This window comes from Vombatus ursinus, unplaced genomic scaffold (assembly GCF_900497805.2).
Source record: "Vombatus ursinus unplaced genomic scaffold, bare-nosed wombat genome assembly UNPS02014814.1, whole genome shotgun sequence".
NCBI classification, from domain to species: Eukaryota; Metazoa; Chordata; class Mammalia; order Diprotodontia; family Vombatidae; genus Vombatus; species Vombatus ursinus.
In genome coordinates this window covers 9,369,387-9,384,849 of record NW_020954592.1, presented here as the reverse complement: position 1 = coordinate 9,384,849, position 15,463 = coordinate 9,369,387, and the positions used below count along the sequence as shown (strand labels likewise).

The window sequence follows — 15,463 nt, the reverse complement described above, 5'->3', positions numbered from 1 at the left end:
CCAAATCAGCTGCTATCAAACACCATGCTCCCTACTAGGTAGCAGTAGCCAGGAACGCTTCTATGTATTCCTTAAACGGGGAGTGTGGGGGGTTTGGGGATTGTCTTTTATCGATCTGTTACTGTACCCTCTGGACTCCCGGAACACCGATAGTATGCTCTGGGGGACCACCTTATAACCTTTGAAAACTGTGCCATTGAGCCTACTGTCCTGAAGACACTGTGTGGTCCATTAAGGCTTGCCAGCTCTAGTAATGCTTTACATATTATCTTGGCTATCTTCTTGCCTTTCACCCTCTTCCCCCATTTCCTTATCTTGCTACTTTTTTTTTCTTTAGCTCTGGAATGATAATTAAACATATATGCATTAAGACATGCTGCCACGTGGTGTATTATCATTAAAATGCTCACAACATGAAGACCATCAGGTTTGTTGGTACAACAACAAACTCTTGGTAAATCTATCTGCTCTCATCAGCTATGAAAAATGACAATGAAAACTGACCCTTAAAAACTAAGCATGTTGATTTGTCTTCTTATTATTGATCACCCACTACATCTTTGAGCTTAGAAGTATAATTTAGGACTGAACAAAGCTTCTTCCTTGGATTGCTACAAACACAGAATCATCTAGTCACAAATTTTCTCATTCCCACCCCCTGATAACTTCATAAGGCCATGAATACTTTAGAATAATATATACATCATCATAGCAATCCATTAGAAATGCATTCCTTGGACTAAAAAAATAAAATAATCCCATTTTTTTGGGGGGGGGCGGGGTATCCATCCAAACCTCATGTGAAAATTTCAAAGTTATAAATTTCCACCTAATGCAAAAGCACCATGGGTGGCAGTACCATCATTCCTTTCAGGAAGATTTCTGCCAAACATTGAAATTACTAATTGGGCAGTATCAAAAGAGTTCTCAGGATCAAAAAAAACACTTTGCCACATTTTTGGAAACAAAATTCCTTAGACTTCACCTTTGCAAATTTCATTCCAGTGTGGAGAAATTTCAAGATGGTTGGAAATGAGCTCTTGGTATTCTTTCCTCAATGCAAAAACTTCCTAATATCAGGAAGAGGTCCTTATTTCTTGGACTTCAGAACCACAAGACAAGAGGGAGGATTCATCTCAAAGATTTTAGGAACTTTGAACATGTACCTATTATTTTCAATAAGAAAGCACCAAGGAATCACCTAAAATACACCAACCAACCCCAAAGTTATAGCAAATGCTGCCTCTGGGTTTTTATGATTTAGCCCCTAGGGTTTCGTCCTTGGGAGATAATGTATGTAAAGTGGTTCATAAACCTTACAGTATTATTGAAGGATCAGTTATCATTTTCATTATTATTTCCGATCAATTCTTCCAAAGATGAAGGCTTTAATAAAAGCATTCATTTTAGATCTATAATGTTCAAAGATCTATAATGGTTTTATGGTCTATGAGACCTTTTAAACTGTTTAAGCTGTTTAAAATTTAAAGTAAGGCTTTCAAACATCTGAAGTGACATCATAAAGGCCCTCTATGACCTTTCACAAAAAAAGGATGGGGCATCCTAGGTACTAGTACCAGACAGTACACTGAACTGGAAGAACATGGTACTAACCCCATATAACCACCCTCATGTTTTTATGAGAGTTTGAATAATGTCTACTTTTAGCATCCCATTCCTAGGGTGCAGGACGACCATACCTTTGATTTAGGGCAGAAATTTCATTTTTGAAAGCAAACCTTTTCATTTCATATCAAAGCCACAATTGGGAAAAAGAAAAAAAATGAGTTTTAAAAGCCAAATGAACTTTGTTGTCACAAAGAAGGCAGGGGGGAAAAGCAGCATACGCATCTCTCCTTTGACCATGCAACTCAATTTACTCTAAATAGCAAAGTAGATGTGCCACTGACATCAGGTCTGGGCAACATTTTCAGAATACTTTAGAAATGGTCATCATCAAGGGGGTGCTTCCCTAAATCTTTAGGAAGCAACTCAGCAGCCCATTGTTTAACCACGCCTCCAAACACCTGCAGATATTACAAATAAAGGAAAACAAAGATACCGACAGCTTCTGTTTTCATTGACTCAAATGTTTAGCCTTCTTGCATTGATGAACATTGAAAAGGTGCACATTTACATATTTGATAGACAGTAAAATGCAATGAGGGGATTTAATCAAAGCAATGAAAGTCTAATTAATGCAATCAGCATTAGGTCGTGCAAATATTGTCATTGAATGCCATCATGTGAAGCCAGTGATGAAATTGAATTAGGCCACTTAAAGTTTTGTCTCTTTTTCTGTAGGATAAGAGCAATGGGAGAGATTGAAATTGAATGCCAAAACTCAGGCTGCATATTTTTTTCAGTGTTTCTTTGAGGACTCTTATGAAATCTTGAGAGAGGCAACTATGGTGTAGCAGAGACAGAGCTGGAATGGGAGCCAGGAAAATATGGGTTCAGATACGGGCAAGTCACTTAACCTTTTAGTGCACAGAGACCTTAAGTTGTACTGATCTGCAGAGGTAGAGAGAATTTCTCATGAGGGAGATCCCTATATTAATAAAATCACAAGTGTAGTCCCTTTCCCTATGAAACTTTTAATGTTTTAATGAAATAAATTTTATTTGTTTTAGAATTCTTAATAACTCATTCCCTCTTATGAGACTTCCCTCTTCTTTTATTTCTTATTCCTTGATTTTTGTATCTTAAGGTAATATTAACAATCTTGTTTGTGAGCAGCAAAGTATTCCTGTGGTAAAGCTGAATTCATCCTTTTTCATTTCTAGAATCCCCTCAAGAACAATAATTCATTAAATGATACATACCCTAGCAGCTTAAAAGATATAATTCACATTCCCAAAGATAAACTCTTTGCTCCTTGCAGTCCAGTGCCAAAAGACTCGTAATTTATTTTATGTTCTCCTATAAGCCATTCCAATGATTTTCTAAGATGCGAATTGGTTCGGTTTTTAAGCTAATAAGCAGAGGCATCTAGATGGCACAGTGGAGAGAGCACTGGCTCTAGAGTCAAGAGGACTTGAGTTCAAATCCAAACTCAGACAATTACTAGCTGTATGACCTGGAGCAAGTCGTTTGACCTTGACTGCTTCCAATAAATAAATAAAATATCAAGTAAGAATCCTCCTAGTCTATAGAGTCATGCAAGTGTGAATTCCTTTAATGTCCCAGGGCCTTAAAGAAATCAACCTGTGAGCAAAAAAAGGTATTTTATTGAAGATCTAAAATTCAACCTACAGCTTTGAATAGCAATTGTGTTTAGACTGCTGATTTTGTGACCACATCTCTCATGACACTATGACTAAACCGAGGAAGAATGGTCTCAAAGATCTTTTTAACCCATCTGTAAAAGTGGCTTAATATCACCTATGGTCTTCAATGGATTTGGTGGCAAAGAACTTGAAATTGAATCCTAGTCCTGTCACCTGCTACTTTTTTGACTTTGCAAAATCATTTAAACTCTCTAGGCCTCAGCTTTCTCATTTATAAAGTAAGGGAGTACTAAGCAGGGGACGGGGTGGGGGACCAAAAGCTCCCTGAAGGAGCTTGTATTCCATTGGAAGAGACAATATTCACATATGCAGGTATATGTAAGATACGTACAAAGTGGATGCAAAGTAACCTTAGTGAGGAAGACACTAGGGGTTGGGAATATTGGGAAAAGTCTCTTGCAGAAGTTGATGCCTGAGCTAAATCTTGAAGGAAGGAAGATAGGGATTTTAAGAGGTAGAGATGAGAAGGGAGCACATACCAAATAAGGGGGTCAACACACAAGCACAGAGATGGAAGAAGTAGCATCATATTTAGGAAACAGTAAGTAGGTCAACATGGCCATATTGTAGTGTGTGGAAGAGGGTAATATATAAAAAGTCTGAAAGGTATAATGGGACAGGTTGTGAAGAGCTCCTCCAAAGAGGAGTTCACATTTGGTCGTAGAGGTAATAGGGAGTTTAGTGTGTGTGTGTGTGTGTGTGTGTGTGTGTGTGTGTGTGTGTGTGTGTATGCGGCAATAATGGGAGGTAACACTTAAAATGACCTTGAATATCCCTGGATTCTCTAAATCTACAACCCTATGATTTTGTATTTGTTTTATTCTTGAAAAGTCTTGTGTATATGGAAAGTTACAGTGGCTCTCATCCTCACCTCTATCAGCAGACCAAATCCCAATCAACATTAGCCAGAGAGGCAGATATTAAAATAAGAGGCAATATATTTATAACATTTTAAAACTTTAGTGTTGTCCCTTAATATGGAAATTTAAAACTTCATCTGCATTGTTGTCATATCATCAATTAACACGCATTCATTAAGAGTCAACTATGTGCCAGGCCCAGTTCTAGAGACTGGCTGAAGTAACTTCCCCCAAATTTTTGCCTGTTGTTATTTATCTTCAGTTCAATTGCATCTATATGTCATAGTAAATATCCCTTAATAACACCTTCCTCTAATTGCTCATAATAGTATGTGGATAACCCTATGTCCTTGCAAAATATGACTGAAGATTATATTCAAAGTAGCCAAGTAGTACAATGGATAGAGCACTGAGCCTGGAGTCAGGAAGACGAGTTAAAAAACTGGCCTCAGATATTTACTAACACTGTGACCCTGGGCAAGTTACTTAACTTCTGTCTGCCTTGGTTTCCTTAACTGTAAAATGGGGACAAAAATAGAACCTATCTCAGGGTTGCTGTGAGTTTCAAATAAGATATTTGTAAAATGCTTAGCATAGGACCTGGCACATGGTAGGCAATTAATGAATGCTTCAGATATGGGTCCAACAATGGAGAGTAATTTGTGGTCTGAGAATCAGCCTAGCAAAGTTCAGAGAATCTCATCATTAAAAGGCATAGAAGGAATAAGACTATCCATTCTAATAAAATAACAGATTATTGAAATACTGAAGTATGGAAGCATAGGTGGTAGAAATCAGAGGAAATGTCACTGGAGAGTAAATAAATTTGTTCAATGGAATCTTGATGTGACACACTTTGCTCTGTAATGGAATAGTAGAGAAAGTCTTCCTTTGAGAAGCTAATTAAATACCAAAGGCAGCCTGTACTTCTTGCAAGGATTAAATTATATTGATGACTGTGTGTCTTAAACTTCTATCACATCTATAAAAACCTTCCTATAGCTTGGACTCCAGGTTTATTCAGTTAAATAAAATATTTATAAATATGATTGTTCATTGCTAGCCAATCTTTCCTAAATCTAGTCTAACTATTGTTCTTAAAAGTCCTTTAACTGATGGAGCTAGATTTTTTTTTTACACTGTAAACACAGAACTTTCCGTCTTTTAATAAACTATGTATGAGGATAAACAGGTCCTCTTAAACATGAGCTGAACAGGAGCTTGGCATTCAGTAAAATCTCCCAAATATGCAATAACTCTCTTCTATCCCACAATGCACTCCTTCACAAGATGGCTTCAATGGTCAGTCCCACTCACCATTGTAGTTTCTGCTATTGAACCAAAGCTGTTGATAAATATGTTGCAGGTAACATTTACAGGAGGCCCTGCAAGTTGAACAATAAATAAAAAAATTGACAGGTTGTGTTCATGACATACATCAAGTATTGTCTTTTTCTTGCCCATGGTATTGTGGCACTTACCATTGTGGTCTCTGTGACTGATCCAAAACTGTTGATAAAAATATTGCAAGTAACGTTTACTGGAGGACCTGTGGAATGCAATAAGAATTTTGCAATAGACATTGAGCCAACAGGAAAGCCCCACCAACATCTGTGCCAACTGGTGGAGAGAGGTGGACATAAAAAAGAGGACACTAAGATTTCAAGTGCAGAGGCCACCTACAGCAATATAACTAAAATGTCCATCAATCCTTTAGATTATACATTTCAAGTGTTTACTCATCAGTAAAAATTTTGTTTCAAGCTATATTCTGAAAAATTCTGAACTAAAGGTACTTTGTGTATCATTGCTGGGAAAGTTTGGCAGAAATTGGGTTACATAGCTCCCTTTTAATGGATGGTCATGTTCCTTGGTTATAAAGATCATGAATATTACCATCAGTTTTGCATACATTAACACTCCCAATGGAGATGCAACAGCAACATAGCACTAAGCTGTCAACCAAGAGCTCTTTTGGTGACAACTAAGAAAGCCTGTCTGCTTATGGATGCCACAAGGAAATGCTATATGAGGCAGTTTGAACTAAGGGAGCTCATTCTGCAGCACTAGATAACTGCCTACATAAAAAGGAATAAAAACAAACTTTAGGAAAAAAGGATTTAAGAAAACTTTAGAAGCATTTAAAACCAAAGTACCTTAAGAAATGAACAAACTGGGATAGTGTGCATAATACACTTGTCTTGCTGACTGATGGGAGGCACAAAATTCGGGAGCTTTACAGCTCTTGTGATGCTGGCCCTTCATGAATCAGAAACTATGCCCTGCCTGGTCTTCTCTTCTTTTCCTTATGTATAAGGTTGGCAGTGGCTTTTCCTTAGTCTGTCTTCTTTTGGTCTATAAGTAATTATCTGCTTATTTCAAGGTATAGTTCTCTGCCGGGGGGAGTACTCTTTGCTACCAATGATTTTTCCTTATGACTTTTGGTGAAGACTAAATTATAGGGGCAGCTAGGTGGTGCAGTGGATAGAGTACAGGCCCTGGAGGCAAGAGGACCTGAATTCAAATCTGGCCTCAGACACATAACACTTACTAGCTGTGTGACTCTGGGCAAGTCACTTAACCCCAATTGCCTCACCAAAAAAAAAAAAAAAGCAATGAAACACTCATTTTTTTTTCTTTCATTTGTTCACCCCAGCAGGAACTTCCAGCCCCTTATTCAGCAAGGCACAACACTTAGTGCCACATCTGACCCAGATGTCCCTGCATTTATAGGTCAGTGGTTCTAAATGGAACAGGACTTGGCACAAAAGGTCCCTAGAAGGTTAGACAAACCACAAATTACACATAGTTTTTTCTGAACTCTACTGCTCCAAGTTAGGGACTCAAATTCAGAGCAGATAACACTGGTCAAGGCAGCCTATAGGACTGACATACACCAGCAGCATAATGAGCCAGTTAGGGAGCATGCAAGGAAAGTCTTGGTGAAAGGAAAATGGTTGTTATTTTTACTTTCTTAAAATAAGTGATCCACCTATAGTGAGAAAACATATTTGGGTAGTGGAATGTTTTGGAAGTCTCAAAATACCAGAAAATCAATTCATACCCACCATTTTCTTTCTTGCTTCTTTTCTTTCAAAATGCATTTGAGCAATAGTAAATATAACCTAAGATTTACTTTTTTTTGGTCTTTCAAGATTCCATAGCTGTCTTTGCCACCTCCCTAAATTCTGGAGGACCCCCCAACTTAGTGATTGGTCCCTACCTTGTCTACATTTTTTCTACATACCTCCTTTCTTAACCATTACTAATCTAACTGTTTCACTTTCTTCAAAACCGTTAATTATAAAGCACCATAACGGGTATATTCTCTTTTACCTACATTTCTATTTCCTAACTAAATGTTATTTGAAGAGGTAAGGAGAAATATCAAGACATGGAAAATCAGGTTGTGATTGGTTTCCCCTCCCCCCTCAATGCTGAATTTCTTTTTGGTGATTGCCTGAATAAAGCAAAATTTAAAAATAATAATAATAATAACAAATTCATATTATGTTATAGAATCAAAGCAAATAAAAATAAAACAGAAAATAAGAGTAGAAAAGGAGAAATAATATTTTTTGGAATAGTGTTTCTGTTATTGTCAATCAAATTCTAACTCCTATTTGATCTATTATACATAGTGTCCCAAAAATCTTAGTGAAAATTTAAGTTTTAATAATTGAAAATTGAACTAAGACTCTTGGGGAAACCCATGTAAGTCAAGCAGCAGGATCTTGTCTATTCTCTTGTCATATCTTCTAAGATAAATAGAAAGATGTATTTGAGTTCTTTCTACTAGATAACCAGGCCACACAAAACAATTACAATGGATGGTGAGGATGATGAGAACTTGGAATGATGAGAAAAGTTAATATATGTCAGAAATTTAAAAAAAACCACCCACCAGTGAAAGTACTTTTTTTTTTCATCATAAAAAGACAGAAATGGAGGTCTATCATCTACTAATACCACTCTAATTTGGGTCTACCTCAACTCTTCTTATACTATTGCAGTAGCCTTCTAATTAGTCTCCCAGGTTCCAGTCTCTTTTCTCTCCAATCCTTGCCCTATATAGCTGCAAAGTGAATTTTATACTTGCATGGGTCTGGTCATGCCACTCTCCTGTGCAAAAAGTCCCAGTGACTCCCTCTTGCCTCTACAATAAAGTATAAACTCATCTATTTGGTGTTTAAAAGCTTTCACAATCTTTTTTCCACCCTACCTTTCCAGGGCCATTACATATTCATGCACTCCAAGTCCCAGCTTATTTGTTCTATTTCCTTTTCTTCATGTTCAATGTTACATCCCTTGTCTCTAATGCTCTTGCATGTGCCTAGAATGCTCTCTCTCCTCAGGTCCATTTTTTTCAGAATTCCCAGTTTCTTTGAAAGTTCAGATCAAATTCCCCATCCTCCATGAGGATTTTCCTGGCTTTCCCAATCACTTCTTTCGGCTTCTAGTGCCCCTTATGTCCCTCAAATTATCTTGAAATTGCTTATTATAAATTTTGTATTTATTTACTTAAGTACATATTAATAACCCTCCCTCCTCTTAGAATGTATGCTTCTGAGGGCAGGAATTGTTTTGTTTTTGTATTTATATCCCAGTACAATGCAACATAATTTGTTGCTCCTAGTAGGCACTTAATAAATCTCATATTGAATTGATATATTACGTCCTTGGAACCCATGCCATGGGACAGACTAATGGGTAAGAATGCTTTATAATATGAAACTCTAAATAGTTCCCCAAATAAATGCTTGCAGGAATCAAGCCAAACCATTCTTACTCTGATTTCTAGTGTAAGATGAAAAATACCATTCTTAAAGGATGTAAAATTTAATCTGTATAGGCAACTCCCTCTAAAAATGTGTATCATAATCCCTTTGTATCTTAATAAATAGTTCAATGGATGTTTATTCACTGATTGATATATACAACTAAATTATAAACTCCTTGAGGTTAAAGAATCAGTCTTTTACTTCTTTTGTAAACACTTTTAAGACTTGGGGAAGTATAGATGTTCAACAAATATTTGCTGAATGACTGATTAACTTATGGCTGAATGACTGATTAATACCATCTCTGAAGGGTAACTGACATATCAGCCTATATCTATATATCTACATCTATAGAACTCTTTATCTCTATTTCTATATCCATGTCTAAATCCATATTTACACCTTCCTATAATTGTTATTTTGAAAATATTTTATTTTTCCCAATTGCATATAAAAACAATTTTTAACATTCATTTTGAAAAATTTTGAGTTCCAAATTCTCTCACTTTCTCCCTCCTTACCATCTCTCTTCTCTGAGATGGTAATCAATTTGATATAGATTTACATGTGCAATCATGTCAAAACACATGTCCATATTAGACATATTGTAGGGAAAAAAAGGCCAAAAAAACTCCACAAAAAACATGAAGTGAAAAATAGTATGCTTCAATCTGCTTTTGGGTCCTATCATTTCTTTCTCTGGAGGTAAATAGAATTTTTCATTATGATAATTTTGAAATTGTCTTATATCATTGTATTGCTAAGAATAGGTTAATCATTCATAGCTGACCATTATACAGTTACTGTATACAATGTTCTTCTGGTTATGCTCACTTTATTTTGCATCAGTTCACATAAGTCTTTCCAGGCTTTTCTGAAATCATCCTGCTTGTCATTTCTTATAGCACAATAATATTCTATTATTAGAATTGTTATGTGTCTAGAGTTGTTATTTCTAATGGGATTTATTTTCTACATTGAAATCATTATAAGAATCTGCTATGAATGAGTCTTACTTTTTTATTGTATAGAAAAGATGAAAGGAACAACTGAAGTCCCAAATAAGGAAATCATATATGTACACATGTATTGACTTAAGCAGATTGAAGATGAGCACTTTTGTTGAAAATAACAGTCCAATGTTGGCATCATAAGCTGTTAACTTGTCATAGAGTCTGAACTATGGAGGAGAGTATTGTGCTTTATTTTTTACTTTTCTAAAAGCTATCTTGAAATGTGCTTAGTTTTTAAAAATAGAGAAACTTCATTTTGGTTCAGAAATCAAAGTCTGCTCAGTTGTTTAGATTAATGGGTACATGGAATTTCCATGTGATCTCTGGAGATTGTGCTTCTATATTTTCAGAAAACCAGATTTATTCTACTTAGTTTATTGCCACACTACTTGTGTCCTAAGGCATGTCATTGAGAATCTTGTTGTGAATAAATACAGTAATAGACACATGTATCTATTTCGCTATCATTCGATATCTTTGACTCCCACTGGGGTAAGATTTGTGTACCATGAGAGAATTTCTCTGAAATAAGAAATTCAAAATATCAATGGGAAAGAAAAGCAGATAAAAAATACTTTTAAACTATCTTGGAAAAAAGCTTTTTGCTAAAGCTTTAGTTTAAACCACAAAAAGACTCTCCACTCAAAAACATTTCCCCTACATTCAGATTGCCTGAAGTTCTACTATTAGAGTCATTCCTTTTGGTGAAGACATGTAAGACCCTAAGCAAAGAGGGTGAAACAAGGAGGTGTTCGACCAGGAAAGGGAGTAGAGTAGGGATAAAGAGGAAATGGAGAAGGTGGGCATGAAGGTTGGACTAGAACAAAAAAGAAGATGGATCATAGCTCTAGAGGTTGAAAGAAACCTTAGAGTTAGTTCAGTCCAACTTCCTTTTCTTACAGATAAGGCAACTGAGATTCAGAAATGTAAATAATTTGTCCAAGGTCACACAGGTATTAAATGAATGTGCTGGAATTTGAATTTAGGTTCTTTTACTTCAGGTTAAGAGCATGACATTCTTCATTCTTACAAATGCCCCAAACTATGTTCTATTCTGAAAGTGGTACAGAGAAGTGCTACTAACAAACTGAAAATTTGTTCCTGACTGAAAATTTGTTTCTGGCTGAAAATTTTTCCTAGGGCTGACTCTGTGACAGAATTTCAGAAATGATAATAAGCTGAACATCTTGAGGTCATTAATTACTGCACCTTCTGATAATGGATCCACTTAAAAATTCAGTACTCTGATTATGTACTTCTATATCCTTACATAATGTTATCCCTTCCTAACATCTTGAAGCTAAAGTGATCATGATGGGCTAATACTTCATGCAGGAATACCTTATTGTAATGACCAGAAAGCAGGATTCACTGAATTCAAGGGAGGGCATTATTCCTTTCAGATTGTGACAATTTTGATGATTGAAAGGGGCAACAAAAACAACAATGACGGTAACAACAAAAGAAGAACAACAAAAAGAATGAGAACAAGAAGAATAACATCAAGAACAAGAATGGGAAGAAGAAAAGAAGGAAAAGGAGAAAAAACAACAAAACAAGAAGAGCAAGAATAAGATGAACAAAAACAAGCAGAATAAGAACATTGAGAATAAGAACAAAAACAAAAAATAAGAGTAAAAACAAGGAGAAAAAGAACAAAAACACAAAGAACAAGGAGAAAAAAGGGAAAAGCATGAGGAGGAAGAAAAGAAGAAAGAAACTTCTCCTTACCACCAACTTTTCCAATGGAGATGGAGAAGAGAAGGAAAGAAAATGCTTTTTTTTCACTGCCACTTGTTTTCTGAGAAGTGGAGAAAAACTAAGAGCTTAACAGAAAGAGAAATAGAAAGGCTTCTGCCAATCCTAAGCCACTGCTCACTGCATTTTCTCAAAAGGTGTAGCATTAAATCAGCTAAAAACCTTATCTGATCCTGAAGCTATAAAGACGACAGCTGCCATTGAGGAATGGAACTAAGAGAAACTGATTTGACTTATCCAGCAGATATGATGAGTGTAGTGAGGAGCCAATCCCACATCACCATAGAAGAGTTCTGCTTAACAATGGCACCTCTTATCCAACAAAGATTCTATGCCCACCAGTGAACTTTTTATAGATGGTTACTAAGAAAGAGAAAGGAGTCCAATACCCAGTCTCTGAGTTGTGAGTTGCCGTGGCTACATGGATTTCCTGATATGTATGCCCCTTTATCTTGATAAATTAAGTTTCTACCCATTCTCCCGCATGAGCATGGTGGGCATTAAAAAGAGAGTGTGAGTGGAATATTATGTAATTATTAATCTCACTTTGCCTTCCATTGAGTAAATATTTTTCATTGAGAGTTAATAGATTCCTCTTGGTTAATTCATTAATGGGAAATGACACTTCTGGGGGCTTTTTTTGTTTGTTTTGAGCTACAGCATAAGTAAAAATAGTAGGGTTATTTTTAGAACCCTCAGAGTAGTGAATTGAGAGTAACAACTGCCCTGTCTCTGAAGAGTCCACAACCTTCTGCCACCACAGGGACAATTTGAGGGGTGAGAGGAGAGACTAGGCAGCCCAGAGAGAAAAATAGAGAAACGCTAATACTTTCAAAGATATTTCAGACAAAGGTCTTGGGAAGACAACATATTTGAGACTGATGCCCAGCCAAAAGACTTACTACAGAATCTTTAAATGTCAGAGCTGGAATGGACCTTTGAGATCCAAACCTATCATTTTACAGATGAGGAAACAATTCTAGAGAGGTGAAATGACTTGTACAAAATCACATTACTAGGCAGCAGCCAGGCCAGGATTAGAATTGAAGTCTCCTGACAACTTTTCCACCATCTTTTAAGCTTAAACATGTTATCTTTTAGATATGAATATAGATAAAGTAGTACTCCTATAATGTTATACCACTGCTTTTTTCATTTCTAGTCCTATGATTAGCAAGTAAAATCTGCTATACCATAAACATCTGACAAAAATTAGTTTCATAGCATGCATATCAAATTTATAGATGAAATGAAGTTGGGAGTGATGACTAATACTCTGGATGATAAAGTCAGGATGCCAAATATCTTGACAAGCTAGAGCATTGGATTGAATGGGGGAAAAATCCAATGGGTACAATTATAAAATCTTATATGTAGGTAAAAGAACAATTCCACAAGTACATGATATGGGAGATGTGGTTAGAAAGCAATTGTTCTTGAGGAAAAATCTGATTGATTTAGTGGACCCCAAGCTCAATATGAGTCAGCAGTGAGATATAGCAGCCAAAAGTATTTATGTGCTCTTGGACTACATGAAGACAGATTTATCATTCAGGAATAGGAATAGTCCTACTATACTCTGCTCTTATTAGATTTCATCTGGAGTGTTGTGCACAGTTTTGGTTGACACAGTTTAAGAAGGACATTGATAAGCTGGATAGCATCCAAAAGAGGGCAACTAGGATGATAAAGGCTTTGAGTTCATGTTCTATGGGGATTAGATGAAGGATATGGGCATGTGTAGGCTGGAAAAGATAAGACTCATGAGAGATATGATGGCAGTCTTTAGGCATTTGAAGGCTGTCACATGAAAAATAGATCAGAATTATTCTGTTTGTCCCTGGGGGGCAGAAACAGGCACAAAAGTTAAAAGTTGCAAAGATGGAAATTTAGGTTGGACATGGGGGGGAAAAAACCATGAAAACTACTAATTTTGAAAAGTGGAATGGAATATTTGGAAATTTGTTATAATACCCCTCCCTGGAGGTCTTTAAGTAGAAGTCAGCTGACCACTTGTCAGATATGATGGGGCTTCCTTTTCTGTTTGGATTCATTAATAATGTCCCTTCCAACTCTCAAATTCTCTATAATAATGTCATAGGCTCACAGGAACACAGATTTAAACCTGAAAGGAATAACACTGGCTATTTAACTCAATCTCTTTAACTCATAGATGAAGACAAGTAGACCCAGATAGGTTAAATGACTTGTCTAAAATTGTATAGATATTAGGATTTTAACCTAGGTCCTCTGGTTCCAAACCAGAATTCTTTCAATTAAGGCAAAAACTAACAGAAAAATAATATGGAAATTACCACCCAGTGTTTTTTGCAGAATTAGTTCAGGCCTTGCTATTCATAGCAGAATAGCAGCAGTGGTAATATGCATCTGGCATCATGCAAAATTATCCCAAATATGAGCCCAGGAACTGTTCCTATGACTTCACTTTCACCCTGGTAACAGAAACTGTATTTAGTTTTCTAATAACTGTTTAAAGACAATTACTAATCATATACTTACATGTTATCTCATATTATCAAAACTCTTCAACTCATTCAGTTCTGCGTTAAGCAGCAGGAAAAGATATGATCAATATCAGCTGAAAAATGCCACTCAAGACCAATACCATTGGTCATTAGTGATAAGTTTCTTTCCCCTCCTTTTCACAATCTCTCTCTTTCCAATTTTTTCTAAACCTCATCTTAAAACCCTTTGAGAGCAGAGGGTAATGCAAACAACCTTTCATTTGAAGATGAAAATATGTTATTTAACTCTCCTGCAATAAATTGATAAGAATGACATTCTCATTTTGTATTTTATTCTCTGAAATTTTCTATGAAAAAATACGTAATTTAACACTAACATCTTAGAACTGCTAGTACTTTAATGTGTGAACCTTGGCCTGGAATGAAATACTAAGTGCATGTGTTTGATGCACAAAAATTAAATTTCCTTTGGAATGAGATGATCTGAACTAACAGAAAAATGAACTTGCCTTTAGCTCATGCTATGAAGAGATAATGCAAGATGTTCAAAGATAAGGGATCAAGAAAATGTAGAATTAAAGGTCAGAGCCTTCATATCAAAATACAAAGAAGCAATGTTCCTTGCAGTAGTTTCTTGTGTCTTCTTGTGCTTCGTTGCCTATAAGGAATGAGCAATAAGGTGAGAACAGATACAGAAGGAGAATAAAAAGGAGGAGGAGAAGAGAGGATGATTGTCCTTTGCCTCATTCATTATTATTCTTTAAGTGAAGAAGTATGACATTTTACTAGGAAGAGTATAAAACAATGAGGAAATAATGAAAAGCATTATGGGAATGTGTAGATGCAGCCAATGAATTCCATAGGTCTAAGGGCTCTTTTAACCATTTGGATCAGGAATTCTTAACTTGGAATCCGCTATGATAGCTTTCAAGGGGTCTGTGAACTTGGATAAGGGAAATATATCTATGCTTTTTATTATCCTCTAATTGAAATTTAGCATTTCCTTCAATTATGAATATATGCAACAAACATTACTCTGAGAAAAGGTACATAGATTTCACCAAACTGCCAAAAATATTTAAACATAAAAAATATGAAGAACATCTAATTTGTAGTCTCATCAGAGTTCAGTAGGTTATATCATAATTTCCTTTCATTATGAAGATTAGTTTCCATATTATACTATATCATGCCCCACTATGCCACATCATACCATACCATACCATACCATACCATACCATACCATACCATACCATACCATACCATACCATACCA

At 36.0% G+C, this 15,463-nt stretch overlaps 1 protein-coding gene across 5 annotated transcripts in view; it reads right to left on the bottom strand.

Moving 5' to 3' along the window:
- The window catches only part of GLRA2 (glycine receptor alpha 2), a 277,815-nt gene that overhangs the window by 196,539 nt on the left and 65,813 nt on the right, over positions 1 to 15,463 (bottom strand). For 4 of the 5 annotated variants that reach the window (XM_027835398.1, XM_027835399.1, XM_027835400.1 and 1 more), the window contains one exon: positions 5,468 to 5,535. In XM_027835398.1, the coding sequence (XP_027691199.1) occupies positions 5,468 to 5,535 (68 nt within the window). Of the gene's footprint in view, positions 1 to 5,467; positions 5,536 to 5,631; positions 5,700 to 15,463 lie in introns of all 5 variants that reach the window. The other variant, XM_027835397.1, reaches the window with a different exon arrangement.